At 37.5% G+C, this 20,246-nt stretch overlaps 1 protein-coding gene across 7 annotated transcripts in view; it reads left to right on the top strand.

Moving 5' to 3' along the window:
- The window catches only part of FAT1 (FAT atypical cadherin 1), a 112,142-nt gene that overhangs the window by 3,465 nt on the left and 88,431 nt on the right, over window positions 1-20,246 (top strand). For all 7 annotated transcript variants that reach the window (XM_056337898.1, XM_056337909.1, XM_056337943.1 and 4 more), the window contains exon 2: window positions 4,798-8,086. In XM_056337898.1, coding sequence (XP_056193873.1) covers window positions 4,819-8,086 — 3,268 coding nt within the window. In that variant the 5' untranslated portion in view covers window positions 4,798-4,818. The remainder of the gene's footprint in view (window positions 1-4,797; window positions 8,087-20,246) is intronic.

The raw sequence follows: 20,246 nt of genomic DNA, 5'->3' as shown, positions 1-20,246 counted from the left end.
AGAGATTGGAGATCTGCTTTTCCTTGTACAACTGGTGAGTTCGGTATTGCATACAGTAGTAACTGCCCTACAGATAAATTGTCAGAATTCTCTGATGAAAGATTCAGAATCTTTGCTTGCTGTTTGAATGCAATTGCGGTGTTTTCCTTTTAACAGCGAAGATCTCGAAAGCATAAACCAAAGTATCTCATGAGATTAACTCATAATGTGGAGAAAGCAAGCATAAAAGTTACAGGACTTCAGTCACAAGTTGAAACTGTTTCATTAATCTGTGCGACAATGTACATTTTTTGAATAATTTACCAGCTTTACTGAAGTAATGTTACCCTACACTTTCATCATGTGTTAATTTCTGAATACTAAAAGAGGCAGCCACCCTCCCTCTCAGAAAAGCAAAAGACGCTCTTAAGCTTTTTGATTGGAAACTTAAGCATGTTGAAACAGCTAAACTGGATTATTTTTGTTTATCAGTTTATATCAATAATTGCTGTTAAACAATTGAAAGAATAGGTGTAACTATAGTTGGTACAGCCCGCAAAGTCACATGATCTCTCATAGACTCCTACAATCAGAACCCTATCATAACAGTTTAGTTACTGCAGTAATAACTTTTCACAGTGCGTTTGTGTCAAATGACATCAGTTGCATATGCTGATCAAAACTGAGCTTAAAGTAAATAAGGGGATGTTTTGATTGGTGGAGACATTTTAGTGTTATTAATCAAAGAAGCTGGTGCATGTATCGGGGGGGGGGGGGGAACCCCATGACATTTTTTGAATGTTAGTGAAAGATTTTGGTAGACAAGCATTGTAGAAACAGCACTAAAGAACCTCTCTTAGCCCTCAGAATGCTCTCTGATGTGTCCCTAGAGTGATGTAACAGGCCATGCTCACAGAGTCTCCCTCTGCTAATGTAAATGATGTCGTTCAGTAGGTCCTCCTGGACTTGCAGATTTTGCATGTACAAAAGGGATACCGATGGGACTAAGAGTTATTGTGACTTGGGCTGTGTGGCCTGATTTAGGTTTTTTTTCTACCTGTGACTTTTATTTGATTGCTGGGGGGGTAGATCTCTCAATGTACGCTCCCCATTGATACACTATGTAAAAGATACGCTTGTTTTCTGTTTGGGTTTTTTTTGCTCTTGTTGTTGTTGTTTGCTTGGTGTTGAGATTGCCATTTACTAAATTGTGTATTTAATGCTTAAAACTTTCAAATCTCAAACTATAAACTTTGAAGTCTACGTACTGTAAACATATTGCTAAGAGAAAGTCTTTTATAAGACTGCTATCTTAGCCAGATCATATTCCTTTTTAAGTTATCAGTTTGAGGTCTGCTAGCCCCAAAGCTTTGCTTGTTGTTATAGCTTTAATGTAAAGTTAGTTCATATTTCTAATTTGTGCTTAGTATTTTTTTTCCATATACAAATTGTCTTAATGGTGTTGATGTGTGAATAATTTTGTTAATGTTGTAATTAAGTAAAATTATCTTACATATCCTAGTGCTGAATACGCATATAAATAAAAATGACTTGTATATGCATATAATTAAAAATTATCTGAATAATAATTTCCAAATAAGAAACCAGAGTTAGCTTTTTGGAATAAATATGGTGTGCACTTATAAACCTAGGGCTATGATGTTTTGTTAAGCAAACAGTTGCCTTTGTGTGTTGAAAATGGATGCAGAAAATACTAAACTGGTTATATTCCAAAGATAATAAAAAATTTAGGAGTTCAAACTGTAGCCTTTGGCTAAAATGTTTCTGAAATTCAGTCATTTTCGCTCACTGTAATGACCCATCTGAGTTTATATCTAACACATTATCACTTTATCTTAACACTTTCATACTTTCCCTTAGTAGTTTTTACAATTGGCATTGTTTAATAGCTTAGACACTTATCAAGATTATATTATGTTGATTTTTAGATAATCCCAGATAACATTTTTTAGTTTCTAGTAGCTCTGTGAATTATGACAAGATGGAAGGTTTCAATGTAACAGAAATGACTAACTTTTTTTTTTTTTTTATCTAACATGGTTAACTGTTCAGTAGAGAGATGCTCTTAACTCTAGAGCTCTCTATCATGACGCAGGAAACCTCAGAAGTTGCTTCTGAGAAGTGTGCCCTCTTACTGGTAGTTGTGTCATTGTGTGTAATAGGCTGCCTGTTCCCAGTTCTGAGCAGACTTCTCTTGCAGAAAAGCAGCAAGAAGTGCATTAAGGTATTATGGCACAGAAAAATACTTACGGTAATAGTAAAACCTACACATGGTGCAACTTTGAATTTTAACAAGGAGTTTGGATATCTTAATGCAGTCTAATGTATCATACCATGATGCATGTTGTGTCTAACGTGCCGGAGATGTGAGGAGCAAATAAGCAAAGATACAGATAGGTACAATGTTTTTCAAAATAAACGCACCACTTCAGACAACTTGTTGCCATACATAAATGTAGGCAGTGAGTTACTGGATACCATAGCATCAGAGGTGAACCTGGACTTTGGACTTCAACATGAATTTAAATAAAAAAATAAGAAAATAAATTGAAAGAATCCTACTGTAGCTGAGAGACAAAAGAAGGAAAGATCACCATAGGTCTAGTTGTTAAGTAGTTTTTGATAATCACTTCCAAAATACCAGCAAGAGAGAGTAAAAGAACCTGTTCCTATTGATTACTTAAAAATGATGTAGTTTCTTAACATGTCTTTTTAGGATGGTCTGAGGGCATCTTAAATTGCTTAGAGTTTTGGAAGTGTTGGTATCAGCTATGTATTGCAGAGTTTTGGTTGTTTTTTTATTTGGATGTGGTTTTTTGATGAAAATGTTCGTTTACTTGGCAGTATGTAGGAGGATCAAGCCCTGGAGATCCAAGTGTCAGTTTCTTTCCAGGAAGAATCATAGCCTGGGAAGAAGCATAGATAGAGAAGGAATAATATTGTTAACCCATCGAAATGGTGGCTGTGCCAACCTCACGCTCATTTGCCTTCCCAACCTTTCCTTCATCCAGCATTAAGACCTTGTAAGTAGTGGTTCTAGCTAGTGACAGACTTATAAAAGCTCATTCACTTTTTATTGTTCTCTAGGGTTATAGCTTTAATAATGTAAATTAAATGCTAGATTTGGAAGACAGATGCTTTTCTTTCTTTTTATTTTTTTCCCTTCCAAAATGGTGCTAGCTATCTACCGTTATTTCCTATAGTTTGCATAAATCTTAGTCTTCACAAAATCATTGACTTACTAATGGTTGCAACTGAATTCCTTCCTCTGAGGTTTTGGAATGAACTGTTGGCACAAGTAGATCAGTTTGCTCTAATGCTTTGTAGTGGTCAGAGGCAGTCCATGGAATTTCAGCCAATGCAGTTGTTCATGTAACTACTTGAGCAGGTAGGAATTAGGAGAGAGAGAAATAACTGTAAGAGACAATGTAAGTGGAGGAAAGAGACAACATAATGTGATAGTTTTTGAGCTAAGACAAATGGAACCAGTGTGAGGATAGGCACTTGAGGAGAGGCTGACAGCCAAAGACAGAGTGAAGATAAACTAGGGCTAAAATGGAGGGGAAAAGGTCAGGAAGAATTAAAGAAGGGTACAGTTAGGAATTAGTACAAGTTGTAACAGACTGGATAGGGAAGAAGATGGTAAAGGAAAAATATTTAGGATAAATAGGGAAAGATGAAGGAGAAGAATTTGTACTGCTTAAAGTAATTAAGTCAAAGCTAGATTGCTTTCTACTTGCTGGAAAGAAAATTTTCCCCAAAGATTTTGTTAAAAGTTTGGACTTGTTGAGGAAGTATTCTGAAGCTTTGGTTTGTTATCCTGTGAGATTTTGAGGAGTAAAGACTTGCTGTAAACAGAGATGAAGAAGGTGGTCCCAAAGGTCTTTTTCTGGAGCTTTCTGCCTTTCTTCCTGCTGCAGTCTTGCCTGGATTTAGGCATTGGAAATGATACACTGACTTCTTCAAAAGGAAAAGCCAGGGAGGATGTTTCTCCATGTCTGTCCTGCTGCTCCACACTCTTCCCCTGTCATTTGAGAGTGTGTGAGAAACATGTCTTAATCGTTCCCCCAGTTATTTTGGTAGATTCCTGTTCTCATAGCTCTTGATACCAATTTTTTGGTTCTGTTCTGAGGGGGGAATAAAGGAATATGTCTCATCTTTTATTGGTTTTACAACTTTGATGCTTGATAAAAATGTGGGGTTTTTATTATATGTGCTACTCCTATAAGGGTACTTAGGTCTGGAGAGAATACAATACATACAGAATTACTCTGTTCATAATTTTTCTAATTCTTGGAACAGGTACTTACCGGATACTCTGAAGAATTCATGGTAATTTCAAGCCAACCCTTGCAGTTATTTCCACATCATTGGACATCAGCTATTTTACAGTCTAAGTGAAATGAGGGAGAATTTTCTATCAGAAGACAATGTCACATACGAAGTAGAGGACTGGATGTGAATGTTCACAACTCCAGATTAGTTCAGATCTAGTTCACTCGCTTATAGCATACAGCACTGACATATGTTGCTTCATGGAGTTGCTTATTTGAAGTTAACTTTGTGTGTTCCCCTTGTGTCATGGTAGTAATTCCTAGACTTTTGGTTGTGTGGATTCTTGACATTTTTTAGGAGTTTTACTTCATATGCTTTTCTGTTACTGTAAATCTTGTTGAAACTTTCTGTAAAAAAGGGTCTAATGTAAATGTGTAAGCTAGTTTTCTTTCAAGTGTGAATTCTGAACTAAACATAATTATTTGAACAGTCGTAAGTCTTAACACATCTCTCTCGTTTCAGGGTTTCTTTGTAATTGCTGCCATGGGAAGATACTTGACTATGCTGTTGCTGCTGATGCTGCTGGTGCAGCATTTTGGAAACTGTGAAGGAAATCAAAGGCCACATCATGCTCCACCAATGCAATTTACACAAGTACAGTATAATGCCACTGTGTACGAGAATTCTGCAGCCAAGACTTATGTTGGGCATCCACTGAAAATGGGCATTTACATTACAAATCCGTTATGGGAGCTAAGATACAAAATTATTTCTGGTGACAATGAGAACTTGTTCAAAGCTGAAGAATATGTTCTTGGAAACTTTTGCTTTTTGAGAATACGGACCAAGGGAGGAAACACAGCTATCCTTAACAGAGAGGTGAAAGACCATTATATGCTGACTGTTAAAGCAGTTGAAAAAAACACAAATGCTGAAACGCGCACAAAAGTCAGGATACAGGTACTGGATACAAATGACTTGCGGCCTTTGTTTTCTCCGACATCTTACAGTGTTTCTTTGCCTGAAAACACAGCAATAAGGACCAGCATCGCAAGAGTCAGTGCAACAGATGCAGATATAGGAACAAATGGAGAGTTCTACTATAGCTTTAAAGAAAGAACGGATGTGTTTGCTATACATCCAACTAGTGGAGTGGTAGTTTTAACTGGTAGACTTGACTACTCGGACACTAAGCATTATGAGATGGAAATTCTTGCAGTGGACCGTGGGCTGAAGCTGTATGGTAGCAGTGGCATAAGCAGTATGGCAAAACTAACTGTTCATGTAGAACAAGCAAACGAATATGCCCCCGTTATTACAGCTGTTACATTGACTCCATCAGAATCAGACAGGGATCCAACTTATGCAATTGTAACTGTAGAGGACAATGATCAGGGTGCAAATGGGGAAATAGCATCATTAAATATTGTTGCAGGTGATCCACTTCAGCAGTTCAAAACAGTGAGGTCTGTTCCAGGAGGTAAAGAATACAGAATAAAAGCCACTGGTCACATTGATTGGGAGAGCCACTCTTTTGGATACAACCTTACACTTCAAGCTAAAGATAAAGGAAGTCCACCACAGTTTTCTTCTGTAAAAGTTGTTCATGTGACATCACCACAATTTAAGTCTGGTCCCGTCAGATTTGAAAAAGAGATATATAGAGCTGAAATAAGTGAATTTGCCCCTCCAAACACACCAGTGATAATGGTGAAAGCTCTGCCTAGTTACCCACATTTAAAATATGTATTTAAAAATACACCGGGCAAAGTGAAATTCAATTTAAACACTCACACTGGTCTTATTACTACTTTAGAACCCATAAAAGCACAATATGCATCCCATTTTGAACTTGAAGTTGTGACAAGTGACAGAAGAGCTTCTGCAAAGGTATTAATTAAGGTACTAGGCATGAACAGCAATCCTCCTGAATTTACTCAGACATCCTATAAAGCCTCCTTTGATGAGAATGTGCCAGTAGGTATGAGTGTCATGAGAGTAAGTGCAAAAGACCCTGATGAAGGGGAGAATGGTTATGTGACCTATAGCATTGCAAACCTAAATCCTTTACCATTTGTGATCAACCATTTCAGTGGTGTTATTAGTACTTCAGAAGAGTTGGATTATGAATTGATGCCAAGGGTTTACAATTTAAGGATTCGAGCTTCTGATTGGGGTGTACCATACCGTCGAGAAGTTGAAGTTCCTGTTACTATTGTTTTAAATAACCTGAATGACAATATACCTCTCTTTGAGAAAATAAATTGTGAGGGAACAATCCCCAGGGATCTTGGTGTTGGAGAACAAATAACAACTGTATCTGCTATTGATGCTGATGAGCTCCAGTTGGTGAGATACCAAATTGAATCCGGAAATGAACTGGATTTATTTAGTCTAAATCCAAATTCTGGAGTACTTTCACTCAAACAGTCACTAATAGATGGCCTAGGTGCTAAAATGTCTTTTCACAGTTTGAAAATTACAGCTACAGATGGAGAAAACTTTGCAAAACCATTGTATATCAACATAACTGTAGCTGCCAGTCGCAAACCTGTCAACTTGCAGTGTGAAGAAACTGGAGTTGCCAAAATGCTTGCAGAGAAACTCTTACAGGCAAATAAATTGCACAGTCGTGGAGAGGTTGAGGATGCTTTCTTTGACGTTCACTCTGTGAATCTGCATGCACCTCAGTTTAGAAGTACTCTTCCTAGTAGCATTGAGATAAGAGAAGACCAGCCTGTGGGCTCCAGCATAATACTTCTGAATGCTACTGATCTTGATACTGGCTTCAATGGAAAGCTAGTGTATGCTATTTCTGGAGGTAATGAAGACAGTAGTTTCATTGTTGATATGGAAAGAGGAGTGCTGAAAATCTTATGTCCCCTTGACCGAGAAGTAAAAGATAAATATAGTCTGAATATTACTGTCTATGATCTTGGAATACCACAGAAGTCTGCCTGGCACGTTTTAGATATAAAAATTTTGGATGCGAATGATAACCCACCAGAGTTCCTGCAAGACAGCTATTTTGTTGAAGTGAGTGAAAACAAAGAGCCAAACAGTGAAATAATTCAAATTGAAGCTACTGATAAAGATTTGGGGGCTAATGGAGAAGTGAAATATTCTCTTCTTACAGATACAGACAAGTTTACTATTAATGCTGTGACAGGAGTTGTGCAGATTGTAGGTGTTCTGGATCGTGAAGAACAGCATGTCTATTTCTTGAAAGTAGAGGCTAGGGATCAACCTACTGAAGAACCTCAATTATTTTCAACAGTTATTTTGAAAGTGTCTGTAGAAGATGTAAATGATAATCCTCCTAAATTTATTCCTTCAAATTATCATGTGAAAATTCGAGAAGATCTTCCTGAGGGAACTATTATTACATGGCTAGAAGCCTATGATCCTGATTTAGGCCAGTCAAGTCAAGTACGATACAGTCTTTTGGACAGTGGAGATGGCACCTTTGACGTTGACAAACTAAGTGGAGCAATACGTATTGTACAAAGACTGGATTATGAAAAGAAACAGTTTTATAACTTGACTGTGCGGGCCAAGGACAAAGGAAAACCCATGTCATTGTCCTCTACATGTTATGTTGAGGTTGAGATAGTTGATGTGAATGAAAACTTGCACCCTCCACGGTTCTCCATATTTGCAGATAAAGGCTTTGTAAAAGAAGATGCCCCTGTTGGCTCCTCAGTAATGACAGTATCTGCTTATGATGAAGACACAGGACGAGATGGGGAGATTAGATACTCCATCAGAGATGGATCTGGTCTAGGAGTTTTTCGAATAGATGAAGAAAAAGGTAAGGTGGCCTTCTGGGTTTTTTATGTTCTAAGTAAAATCATTTGCCAGCAAAGAGATAAGAGAAGCAGCACTGTCACAGTTCTCATAGATATTCTTGTTAGGATAAAAAGATGTCACCAATAATGTGTATACCACTTCAGTGAAATTATATGTATACATTTGATAAGTAATTTTCTTCTGTTGTCCTTATTTCTGTCTAACCTACCTAAAGCCATTCTTAGAGTTTAAAATCTATGTGACCTGGCAAAAATAAGAATACTACTGATATAAAATGAAAGTCTGCCTCATGGGAACACTGTTGTCATGTAGACAGTGGGACTGTGAAGCTAAGGCAGAAAAATGCTTTCTGCATGGATTTTTGTGCTTTTTAATCTTAAGTGATATCTCTGTTGCTTCATTTACTGGAGGCGTGCATGGGTATGATATTGCAGTACATGCTGGGTTTGATAGTTACCTTTTAGAGTTGTTAGAGGTGCCCATCTATAAGTTAATAAGTGGTGCCTTCTTCATGGAAAGACTTCTGTCAAAGAAAGTATAGATGCAGTCTTTTAAAAAGAACTTGTATAAATGAAGCAGCCTGAAGTGTTGATTTATTTCATTAATAGTGCCTAAATTGTCAAGCAACTCTGAGAATTATTCCAGTGTCATCTATTTGGAAGAAACATAATTATGGTTTCAATAAAATTCTAGTGCTGACTTCTAACATTTTGGTTGGGCACCTGTGTACCTACCCATTCATTTACATCTCTGATAAAGATAGACCATTGATACTGTGCTACTATCTAAGCACCTTAAAATAAATTGAGGAGGAAACTTGTGCAAAATTCAGCTGTGGGTTACATGTAGGTAAATTGTGACATATGTGATTGATGTCTTACAGAAAAAAAAACCCTTGTAACTGTGAATAAAATACAGAAATCATATCTGATTCATCCCGTACCATTCTGTGTGTTCTGTATGCTTCCCACAATTCCTGAATGTGGGTAATACAGACTCACAACCTCACTTTACTGTTCAAGGTTTAGGTGAACAAACTGTTACTGGCAGTATTTTTTCGTCTATAGAAACTGAGTTATTAAATTATGTATTTTGTGGCTAAAGAGCTAACTCTAGAGCTTGAAATATAGCATTGCTTCTCTTAGCTTTGCTTTTAACAGAGCACATAATTAAGATTATGGAACAGATTTTTGTTGTAGTTTAACCCCAGCCTGCAACTAAGTACCATGCAGCTGCCCACTTATTCCCCTCTCTGCTCCCAGTGGGATGGGGAGGAAAACCCACGGATAGCAATGATTGTAATGAAAAGGGGAGAGAGGAATAAAAACCAAAAGGAAAAAAAAAACCCACCCAAGTGATGCACAATACAATTGCTTATCACCTCTTGACCAATACCCAACCCAGTCCCTGAACAGCAGTCGGCTGGCTCCAGCCAACTCCCCCCAGTTTATATATTTAGTATGACATTCTATGGTATGAAACATCCGTTTAGCTATGTACATTCCCAGCTTCTTGTGCCATTCCAGCCTTCTTGCTGTCAAGGCCTGAGAAACTGAAAAATCCTTGACTTGGTATAAACATTACTTAGCAGCAACTGAAAACATCAGTGTGTTATCAACATTATTCTCATACTAAATCCAAAACACAGCATTGTACCAGCTACTGAGAAGAAAATTAACTCTGTCTCATCCGAAACCAGGACAATTTTCTAAAAATGGAGAGTTGAGTAGTTTCACTTTTGGGTTTTTGCTATGTGTGTAGACAATTCATTTATAAATCAGTATGCCTTTTTTTTGACAAATACATTCAAGTTTACTGTGCATTATAGTATCTTAGAAAAGAGTATAGTTGTCCTATAGAATGAACCTGAGTTTGCCCATTTATTGTCCAAATGATAGATAACAGGAATGAGAATGAGAACCAATATGTACCTGTGTACCACCTGTTCATGTGTATGTGCACTGGTATGTGTATTTTTGTGACACTACTACTGCGGCAGAATTAATTGTCTGAGTATGTTGCCTCTTTACTCTTTTGGTGCAAGCCTAGTTTGCTTTACTGAAGAGCTGGTGTGAGTCTAAGCGAGTTCCTTTTTATGTGCCAGGTTTACAAAGTTGGCAGAACTTGGGGCAAAACCAGCTTGTAGCTAATGTTATCTTGCCCAGGCCAGTGGCTCTATATTTTCAAGGCAGGGGAGAGGCATTGGCTGTATTCATATCTGGTATTTAGTGTTTGCAGTGCTTCAGGGATACTTGGTGGGGAGGGGAGGGTGGTGAAGAGGGCTTGCTAGTTTTTGATCTGAGTGAACAACTTCCATTTAAGACAGTGGCATGGGGAAGAATGCATCCATTTGTGTTTGGTAGTTGTGGTTCTTTTCCTGTCAAATGTTGACACAGAGGAACCAAGGAAAGAACATGGTGTATCTACAAGGTTGATGATGTAGCTTAAATTTAGTCTTGACACTTTCTGGTTGTTGTTGTTACTAAAAAGCCGTGCAAATTGTTGCAGAAGGCACTGTTACACTGCAGTGTCTGAATATTTGTCATGTTTTCCAAAATGGACTGGCCTTGATACAGGAAGCAGACTGATAATTAGCCAAGAAAGAACATTAAAGAAGATGTGAAAGGAGACCTGCCAAGCAACTTCGTAACTTTTTCAGCTTACTAAAGGGCTTTTCTGACATTTCCCTTGAGCTACATGTCTCTTCCAGCTGTCTTTGAAAGCATCATACTAGCTTTCAGTACAAAGATAGATAAACTGGGTTTAGGAAGTCATCTGGTCAACACTTAATTAGTCAGTGGCTAAAAGGAATCTTTTTGTGCCTTGCTTACAAGCAGTCAAAGGACAACAATCACATTTGCAGGAAGACCAGGTGACTGATGATGCTATATAGAAGCATCAAATAGCTAGTTCCGTGTGTGGAATTTTTGCTGGCTTTCAGGATATCTTTTCCATGTTAATGAGGTTTTCAATTTTACATTTCAAAAGGTAGGAAATTGTATTAATGTTTCGTATTTGTACCTGTAATTCTGGAATTTTCACAAGAAAATTTAATATATCTTTGCCACTAACTCCTGAGGCCTTTTTTCTAGGACTTACCTTTGCTTTAGGTCCCCTGGTTTTCATAGGTTCTGTTTTCTGCAGTCCTGTCCAAACTGTTAGACGTAAACCTTTTAACAGGGAGCCCTAATGTGCCCATACTGCCAAACTCAGAAGCTGCTTTTATTTTACTTTTTTGCATAATTGCTCTGATGCTTTTCAAGAAGACACAGAAAAAAGTATATCAGGGGTGAATTTGGTAGTCAGTCATATTTTAGCTTTCATGTAAACATTCTTTAGCCTAAAAAGACAATAATCGTTGGAAAAGGAGGAGAGCAAGATGATGGAAGTCTGTAAAATTGCAGTAGTTTCTGTACCACCTTTCTCATATCACTGACTTTTTTTGGCAATGCAAGAAATAGGGCACATACAGGTAACAAACAGGTAACCGACCTAAAAGAAAAAATTTTCACATGAAGTGTAATAAAGTAATGAAACTAATTTCCCCAGGAAGTTACAGAGATCGAAAGTATGACTAAAGAAAATAAATGGTACTAATGAGATTATTTTGAGGTTTGGCTTCGTGCTATCTTCAGCTCATAAATTGTTAACTGGAAGTCGATTGGGTAAGGGAAGGAGATCAGAGATCATTGCTCAATATATAATGATTCAGAAGTATAACAGTGCATTGTGACTTACTGTACAGAGATAACATTAAAATTACATAATAAATGGAGACTAGGTGTTTTATAACAGGATGAGGGCAAAAATGTTGAAACAAGATTTTTGTGCAGTGAATTTATACACCAAAGCAATTTGTTTGTCCTTCAGGTATGTGTGCTCAGGAGAACTTGGAATTTAAGATAGCTTTTTATGTGTGAGGTAGACTGAAGTCTGCAAATTGAGATGAACAGCTGGCTATATAAATTGTGTACTAAAGCAGCTGTAAAATATTTTCCCAAAGAATTTGATAAGGAGTTGAGCAGATTGGGATGTATTAATAATAGAATGCATTGTGTTGATACACATCCCAGTGTGCCACAAGAAACCCACATGCACCATCTAAATCACATTAGCACTGAGCAGTGAAAGTGAGATAAATCATGTCTATATTGTGCTGCTACTGCCATTTAGAAAAGATTTAAGGAATGATAGAATCAATTGCTGGAGGAGAACCTAAAGCAGAAGCTATGTGGGACCAAGAGTACTGAAAACTCTTCTTTCTTTGTCCCAGTTCTTATCCCAGTGTGCAAGCAGGGAAAAGGAGAATGTCTCCCTGTTTACTTTTTGGTTGTCAAATATAAGGATAGAGAATTTCATTAAGTATTAATAATTAAGCATTTCTGTTAAGTGTATAGGCTCCTCAAAGGTAAAATGAAGCTCTAGTATGTAAAAATAGTATTAGAAAGAACTCCCAGTACTTAATCCAGTTGTATAGGTGAACAAGGCTGTTCAGTGTTGCCCACTGGGCTGGATATGACTCTTGTCATGGGAGCACCAGCACATGGTGAGCAAGTTTCCACACTGATTTTCAGCTGTGAAAAAACGAGAACTGTTATTAGTTTTGCTCAGTATCTGGCCCTCTCCAAAGAATTTTTGCCAAGCAGATGGCTCCTTTCCTTGCAATATCCGGACTTCTAACTTATTACTGAGAGCTGGTCTTTATGTTATTACAAGTTTATCTTCTTTAGGGTTCGATTGTCTTTGTAGTGCTCAAAACTTGAATAGCTGAGGGAGCTAGCAGACTTCGGGAGTGTAGATGCCCTGGGTCATTTAGCTTAAGATAGGTCTCATTGCAGTGTTTATAGAAGATGGGAGCCCATCCTGGAAGCTACTGTTGAGAGACAAAGGAAGTTTTAAGAGTCATGAATTCTGTGATGTCTGGTTTTGTCTAGAGCGGTTAGATTTGCAGCCCTTGTACACACAGGGTGTTCACATACAGGCCCTACACAGTAAGGTTTCCCCTGATGACAGTTTGTTTGAACTATTTTAATAAACCACGGTGAATTTTACAAATGCATTGTTATCAGAAACTTGCTGGCTAGTTGATCTTGCAAGGCTGCTAGCAGGTTGTTTTTTAAACTTCTGCAATTGAGAATATTTCCCAGCACATAATTTAGTTCCAGAATGGTATTAAGGGTGCTGTAGCAGTCTGGACTTCATCCATGGTAACCCTGTTATTCATGTTTGATCCAGTAATACAGTTTCTCGTTACCAGAAATCTTACTGTTTTTTCAGTAACCTGAGTTTATTAGGCCATGAGTGTTACAGAATAACAGTAATTCTGTTCTAACAACAAAGTTTAAGGTGACTAAGCTAATTTGCTGACTTAAAAATTTGTAAGTATGACTGCTTCATTAGAACAAAGGTCTGTCTAGCCTGATATGCTGTCTCCAGTAGCGTAAGGAAGCACAAGAGCAGGGCAGACATGGTACTTTCTTCTAATACTTTCCCAGTCTCTGTTTATTTTTGATTTGGAGAATTTTTGAGTCAGATGTGGTTTTGTAACCTTTAACAGATTTATCTTTCTTGTATAGTCTTCCCTTGGAACCATGTAATTTTCAAGTGTAACCTTGCTGTCATGATAAAGAAAGATACTTGGTTTGGTAAAGAATGTTAAAGGAGCAATTAACAAAAATGTTAACAGGAGCATGTGGAAGAAAATTAGTTTTATTGCACTATCTCTGTGTGCATAAAATACCATCAATAAAGCTTAATGGCTATGAGACACTATTTTTAATATTGCCAGAACCGTTTCCAGCTGGGAAGACAGTAATTCATTAAAGGAGAATGAATAGGATTTTAACTGTGTAAAGCAAAGTACTGAATTATACTGTTAAAAGGTACAGAGCATTGCTAACACATAAAAAGCATGTTAACATTTCTTTGTAGCGTTCTTGTAATTGCATTAATTAAAATGCAGGATATGATTAACACTTATACATAAGGGGTAGCTTCAGGTCCTGTTTCTTCAGTGATCTTTGGCTTTTGAGGTTTTCAAACCATTCCACCACTCACTGTTGTTGAGTTTTAATGTCAAGACGGGCACTAACAAACATTAAATACTATGATCATCAATGCAGCAGCACACTTAAATACCTATTGGATAGCTATTAAACTGGTAGCATTGTCTGGAACAGAAGTCAACTGACCTGCATCTATCCTAACAACTCTTCCACCTTTACGCAGGGTGGCTGCACCCGTATTGTCTCTTGGAAATGCTGTCTGCTGCATTTCAACTCTGAACTGTGCCCTGGTGCTCTTTAGAAGAGTGGTAGCTGGCACAGGCCAAAAGCAGTTTAGCAATGTGGAGAATCCAGTTCCAGTGCCTGGGAACGTTTTCTGTTTGTTGTACTGATACAGCCATAAACCACTTGAAGGTAGAGGAGGCATTTTTAATCAAAACTGAGACGAGTATGATTTGGTTTTAAGTTAATTGTAGTTGAGCAGCCTTACAAATATGGAACTTTCTTCACAGTCTTTCAGTAAATGCTTCATGTTGAAGTTGTACTTTCCATATACTTCATGGAAAACTTTAGTTTGTTACCTTTTTTGTACAAGTCATGGATATAAGCATTAGGATATACAAGAACATAGTTTCCCTCCATTTAGATTAAAAACATGCAACCCCCCCCAAAAAAAAAAAAAACCCCACCAAACCAAAACCCAAAAAAGTTCTTAGTTTAAAAAAGTTTTTTTTTACTATATATATTCCAAACAAGCTGCTGTCAAAGCCATATGGTGACTGTGTGCTATGTTTATTCTGAGTCTTTGCAGGTTTGTCAGGTAGGTTATAGTCCACTGAAGACTGCTAACAAAAAAAATGTGGAACAAATCTTTTTGTAAGAAAGCTGTTAAACATTAAAGTAGAAATTGTAATCAATTAGGTTATATTGATAGTCAGGAAAGAATATTCCTGGTGGCTTTCGTATGACAGGTTACAAGGAGAAGTTCTAAGATTTAGTCAAAGTTCCGTTACAGTGGTTGTGACGATGAGATTTCCTGCTTAGCTTCAGTCTCATTGGCACATAGGTTTTGCAGTTAAAATCCTTTATGTGAGTATTTTGACCAGGTGAAAAAGAGGAGTAAATGGGAAGACGATCTTTTTTTATGAGGGTCTTCTAGTGTTTTCTTCTTGCATAGTGCAGTACTTCTTCCCACTGCACTTTTTGAAGAGAGAGATGGAATAGGACGTGCTTTTTCTGTAGAACACTAAGTGGTTGCAGCTTTTTGCAGTGAAATTTTTACCCCAGCTCGTTCAGGTACAGACATGAGTGAAGCCCAGAGCACAGACTAATCTCCCAAGTATCTAATTAGCTTTTCAAAGTCTTTTTCACCCTACACTGAATTCTGTACTGCCACGTTACATTTTACTGAAGTTAATTTGCTCATATAGCTACAGCAGCTAACTTTCTTCAGTGGCTGAGATATAAATGTGCTAGAGTCAGATTTTTTAAGGTTATTTTGATGTGGTTTGCTTCAAAAAAAAAAAAAAAACCCAAAACCAAAAAAACCCCCAACCAAAACCAAACAACCAAAACAAAACCAAGCAAAAAACCCCCAACCTTGTAGAACGATTACTAGTTTCTGTAAAGTCCAAGTTAGAGTTAAGTTTTTAGGCCTGTGAATGTTAATTTGGAAAGTTAATCTTTTAAATGAGGGGCTGCATCAGCACTTAGGTTAGCACTTTAGAGCACTAAAGCCTGATTCTAATGTGTACACTGGAGATTTGATTCCAGTCAGCAGAGAGCAGGTTTTTTTCTTAATCAAAGGATTTCACACAGATTATATTCTTGGATCCTGGAACTGGCTGGTCAGTTGCCACACAGACATCTGGAACAGAAGCACAAACTATTAAACTCATTATTTCTTTGGAAAATAATACAAGAGCAAACATCTTCTATTTGTTTGAATAGTGTATAATTAAACTTCTTAAAGGAATTCAATAAAATCTGAGTTTTAGGTGCTTTTTTTTGTGCATGTCAGGATAAAAGTGTATGCTTGTTTTGTTTTGGGATTTTTTTGGTGAAATGTTTGGAACATATTTGTTAAAGAAATACTAATTTATTTCTGCTAAATAATAATAAATAGAGCTGTTCTTATTCTGGAAACAGGAAGTAGTTCAGGTCAGAGATGCAGAACAGTCCTTAGCTTTCTCTGGGAGGACAGTTTAGTAAAAATAATACAGTCTTTAAAAAAAAAAAAAAGGAGGGGGTGGACAAGTGAAGATTAATTTGGTAGTTGAATGCTCTAGAAATCAATTTTAATGCTGGTATTTGTGCAGTGTTTTTTCTAGTGGTATATTTATTTTGTGCTATGCTTGGGCATTTCCTCCCTGTGATGTTGAATTGAGAAAGACGAGCAGCATGAGAACAACTTGAGTTGGTGTGACTGGGAGACAAGATTTCAACTCTCACATGAATCCTTTGCGGAAGCGTCCTTAGCAAACTTCTCCAGAGCCCACCAGAAGAAAGGTTTTGTTATGAAAATAAATAATGAAGCCACTTACAGTACCATGTGCACCTGAACACAGTAATCTGTTTTTTTAAGCATTTATCCCATATTTTGATGATTTTCCTACCAGAATTTTCAGTGATAGCCAAGCATGCAATACATGGAGCAGAGCTGAAATCCTAGTTTAGTCTGCAAGATGGGAGAGGCAATTGTATCTGTGTGGGACACTTAAATTGAGGAGGCATATTTATGATTACAGATATTTTAAAATCTTGTTGTGTAGACTATTCTAAAAATGGAGTATTGTCTTATTTTCTGCTTTGTAGTGAATGATATCTGGTAGGTTTGAATGTGTTCAGTATCATGTTGAAAATAAGAGTGAAGCTGACAAAGAAGATCTGTATGGTTTCATTCTGGTTTTATAGCAATTTCCTTCAGTGGCATTAAGCCAAACTTGGGCCATCGTGCAAGAAAGAAATTAGTTATGTTACAAAAAACCCAAACAAACAAAAAACCCAACCTGTGCCCAAACAGAATAATAGTTGGAGTTTAAAAAAAAATTGCTTAAAATTTCATGCAACTAAAATATATTTTCCACTGTTTTGTTATGGGTTTAAAAATGAGGCATTTGGCACATAGATTCTCATTTATGAGACAGTACAAATAACTCTAACAGCAGCTTACTAAGAGTAACTGTTGAAACTTTAGATCCCCTCTAGTATTAGAAGTCAAAAAACTTTTTGTTTTGAAGAAGTATAGATCCAGTTCAACACAGTTTGTCTTTTTTTAGGAAATAAAGGTAAGAGCCAGAGACCAACTATCAATTAGATTGAGAAGTCCTAAATTTGCTGCTGTCCAAAAAAACAATCCCAAAAGCTTTTTCCTAGGAGACAGCACTCTCCCAAAAGTTAGTGATTGTTGTTACCAGTAGCCTGGCTGCCTGACACCTGAATGTAGTCATGTGCATCTAAGTACTTAAGTTCAGAAGAGGTTACCAGGGTAGCCTTTCAGGGACCATCTGGTCTTGACTGTAGTTTGCAGTTTTGCACTGCTGTACTCAGGGTGTGATTACACTCAGGCTGAGGTCTGGAACTGATGGTGCTGATGGGTTAGCCTGTGGGATGATGCTGTTGTATTCATGTTTCTTTTCAGGTGCTTCAAACTAAGCCTGGCATGTTTTGTTGAGCTAATGTTGAGCTTCAGTTTGACAGAGATTAAGCAGACCTGGGTTTGGACCAAGGTCCTGAGCAGCCTGGAGCTAGCTGGTTATGCTTCTTTCTTAGGCCAGAAGGAAACTGTATAATTTGCATTTGTGGTGATGGTGATAACTCAAAGTGCTATTAGGTTGTTAATGTAGCTTTTAGAATGTCTTTGGAAGAAGCTGAATTACTTCTAGGCAAACGTATTCATCTTACTTTTTGCTGTTGGCAGGGGGATCTTCCAAAGTACTTTGAGAGTTTTCTCAGGTATCCTGCTGAGTAAAACATCACCTTAGCTGCCAAATGGAGATCCCATACAAAAGCTGGGGCTCCCCTCCTCTTCTGCAGGGGGGCTGAAAGTAAGAGATTGTTTTGTTGTGAAAGGTGTTGATTGGGTTACAGCTTGGTCTGATGAAAACAGAGCTGCCTCAGGGCTGTGTCTCTGTAGGAGATGAACTATGCTGAGCCACATGTGGTCCCAAAGATTACCTTATAAACAACAATCAGTTCAGGCAGCAGAGTACATATTAAGGGCCTATTAACTTGCTTAGGCCTCTCTGACTTGAAAAGTACTTGTGAGCAGAGGAATAATAAAAGGGTTGTCAAAAGCTGTGGAAGGTGCATCTTGCCATATCACTGTTGGTACATCTGTTGAGTTGGGGATTTATTTCCTACTAAGCATCTGCTTAGCTTTTGAAGTACATATTAAGGTCAAAGGAGGGGAGCTTGAAATGATTGTGTAATGCTTATTCTTTTCTTTGAAGATTTTAAACTTTAATCATACAGCATTCGGACATATTTAACAAAAGGACAAACCTACATGAATATTTGGCAGACTTCCGCAACTTACAACCTGCAGTACTTGCAGCTTTAGAACCTGGATTTAAAAATGCTTTGGGCCTTGCTGAGACTAGGGTTTGCAGGTCCATTTTGTGATCTGTGTATGATTCTTATTGCATCTGTGACTCGATTGCACTGGTCATCTGAAAATGACTAAAAATTAATTTTCATCTCATCAGTCTTTGTGTGGCTCAAAAACCAAAAAAAACCCAACACCAACACCCAATAGCTCCAGCATTCCAGTGCCATCAAAGAGGGATTTTTGTGAAAATAGAAGTTTCCAAAGAACCTAGCAATAGGACTACAACAGATAATATATTTATTCAGAAATGAGTTTTCCCAAAACTCCTTGTGACCTATCCATGCTTCTAATAGCTGCTTCTATTTCATTTTGAATTATTTGTGACCAAATAAATCAATATGTTCATGATGCTTATAAGGAGTTCTGTAATTTTGATAGGCATTAGGGCTAAAGAGCAAGCTGCTGAGTTAGTGAATATAAATTGTCTTGACCTACCAGTAGTGGCGATCATAATAGTTCTTTCTGCTCAGAGTTCTGCGTCCGTGCAGACTAGTCAGTGTGGCATTGCTGATACCGGAATTTAGTATCTGCCTGTGACGGGAGATTATGCACAGAAAATGCAGTTGTTAACATTGTTTTATTGCTTGATCTACTTCTTGGAATAATTCTCACTCACATGGATTGCTTCTGAAGTCCGCATGTTTGTTAGATTTTTGGTGATTATACAAAAGGCCGTTTTTATTTTGCTGATGCAAAAAAGCCTGAACGACCTCTATATGCTAAAAAATGAAAAATCATGAGTTTTGGTTTTGAAGTTGTTGATCATAGTGTGCTTATTCAAATTTTGTACAGGATTTAAGGATTAAAAGATTATTATATTAGAAATCTCAAAATGTAAGAAGTATAGTTACTGAATACCTTCTGATTTTGGTATTACTGGTAAATGTACATGAGCATTACAGAACTGGTCCAGTCATGTTGGTAAAGAAATGAAGATTTCGGTAACACAGTGTGTTAAAAATGAATACAGAATGAATGCATAATGTGTTAAAAATTCATACAGACTTCTCGTATGTGTTGCCCGTAGTCCTGGTTGTGTTTATGTACAGAGGGAGTTTGGTAGTTCAGTTTGAAACAGTTGCAGTACAAAGAGATTTATGATGGAATGTATTAATGGAATTATATGTGTGATCTTTAATGCTGGTACCTTGTCCCCTCGATTTCTCCAAGTCTGTGAGGGTGATGTGCATAGCTCTTTCATAGGGAATGCATCTCCATTCTTCAGATTTTATTTTCTTTTTAATCCCTCTGTCCACATCCTGCCCGCACTGCCCCCACCCCCCACCCCCCCCCCCCCCACCCCCCTGCCCTTGCCCCCCAACCTTTGCCTGTAGATTTACCATGACAGGGTATATCCTGTCTCTATGAAAATTAGAGATTGCTGTCTAATGATAAGGGTTTAATCTGCAACGAATCAGACATGTGGAAACTTCTGTCTGTGGAATTTTCTGTTTGATCTGAGAGGAATGCCCTTGCTGTGCCCTTCCTGTAATGAAAGCAAGGTAGAGTGAATCAAAGTGATTCTAGATAAGATTGGAATGTGTGCA

Source organism: Falco biarmicus, chromosome 1 (genome assembly GCF_023638135.1).
Source record: "Falco biarmicus isolate bFalBia1 chromosome 1, bFalBia1.pri, whole genome shotgun sequence".
In the NCBI taxonomy this organism is placed as follows: domain Eukaryota; kingdom Metazoa; phylum Chordata; class Aves; order Falconiformes; family Falconidae; genus Falco; species Falco biarmicus.
The sequence above is the reverse complement of the archived record's forward strand: the minus strand, read 5'-3'. Positions and strand labels throughout refer to the sequence as shown.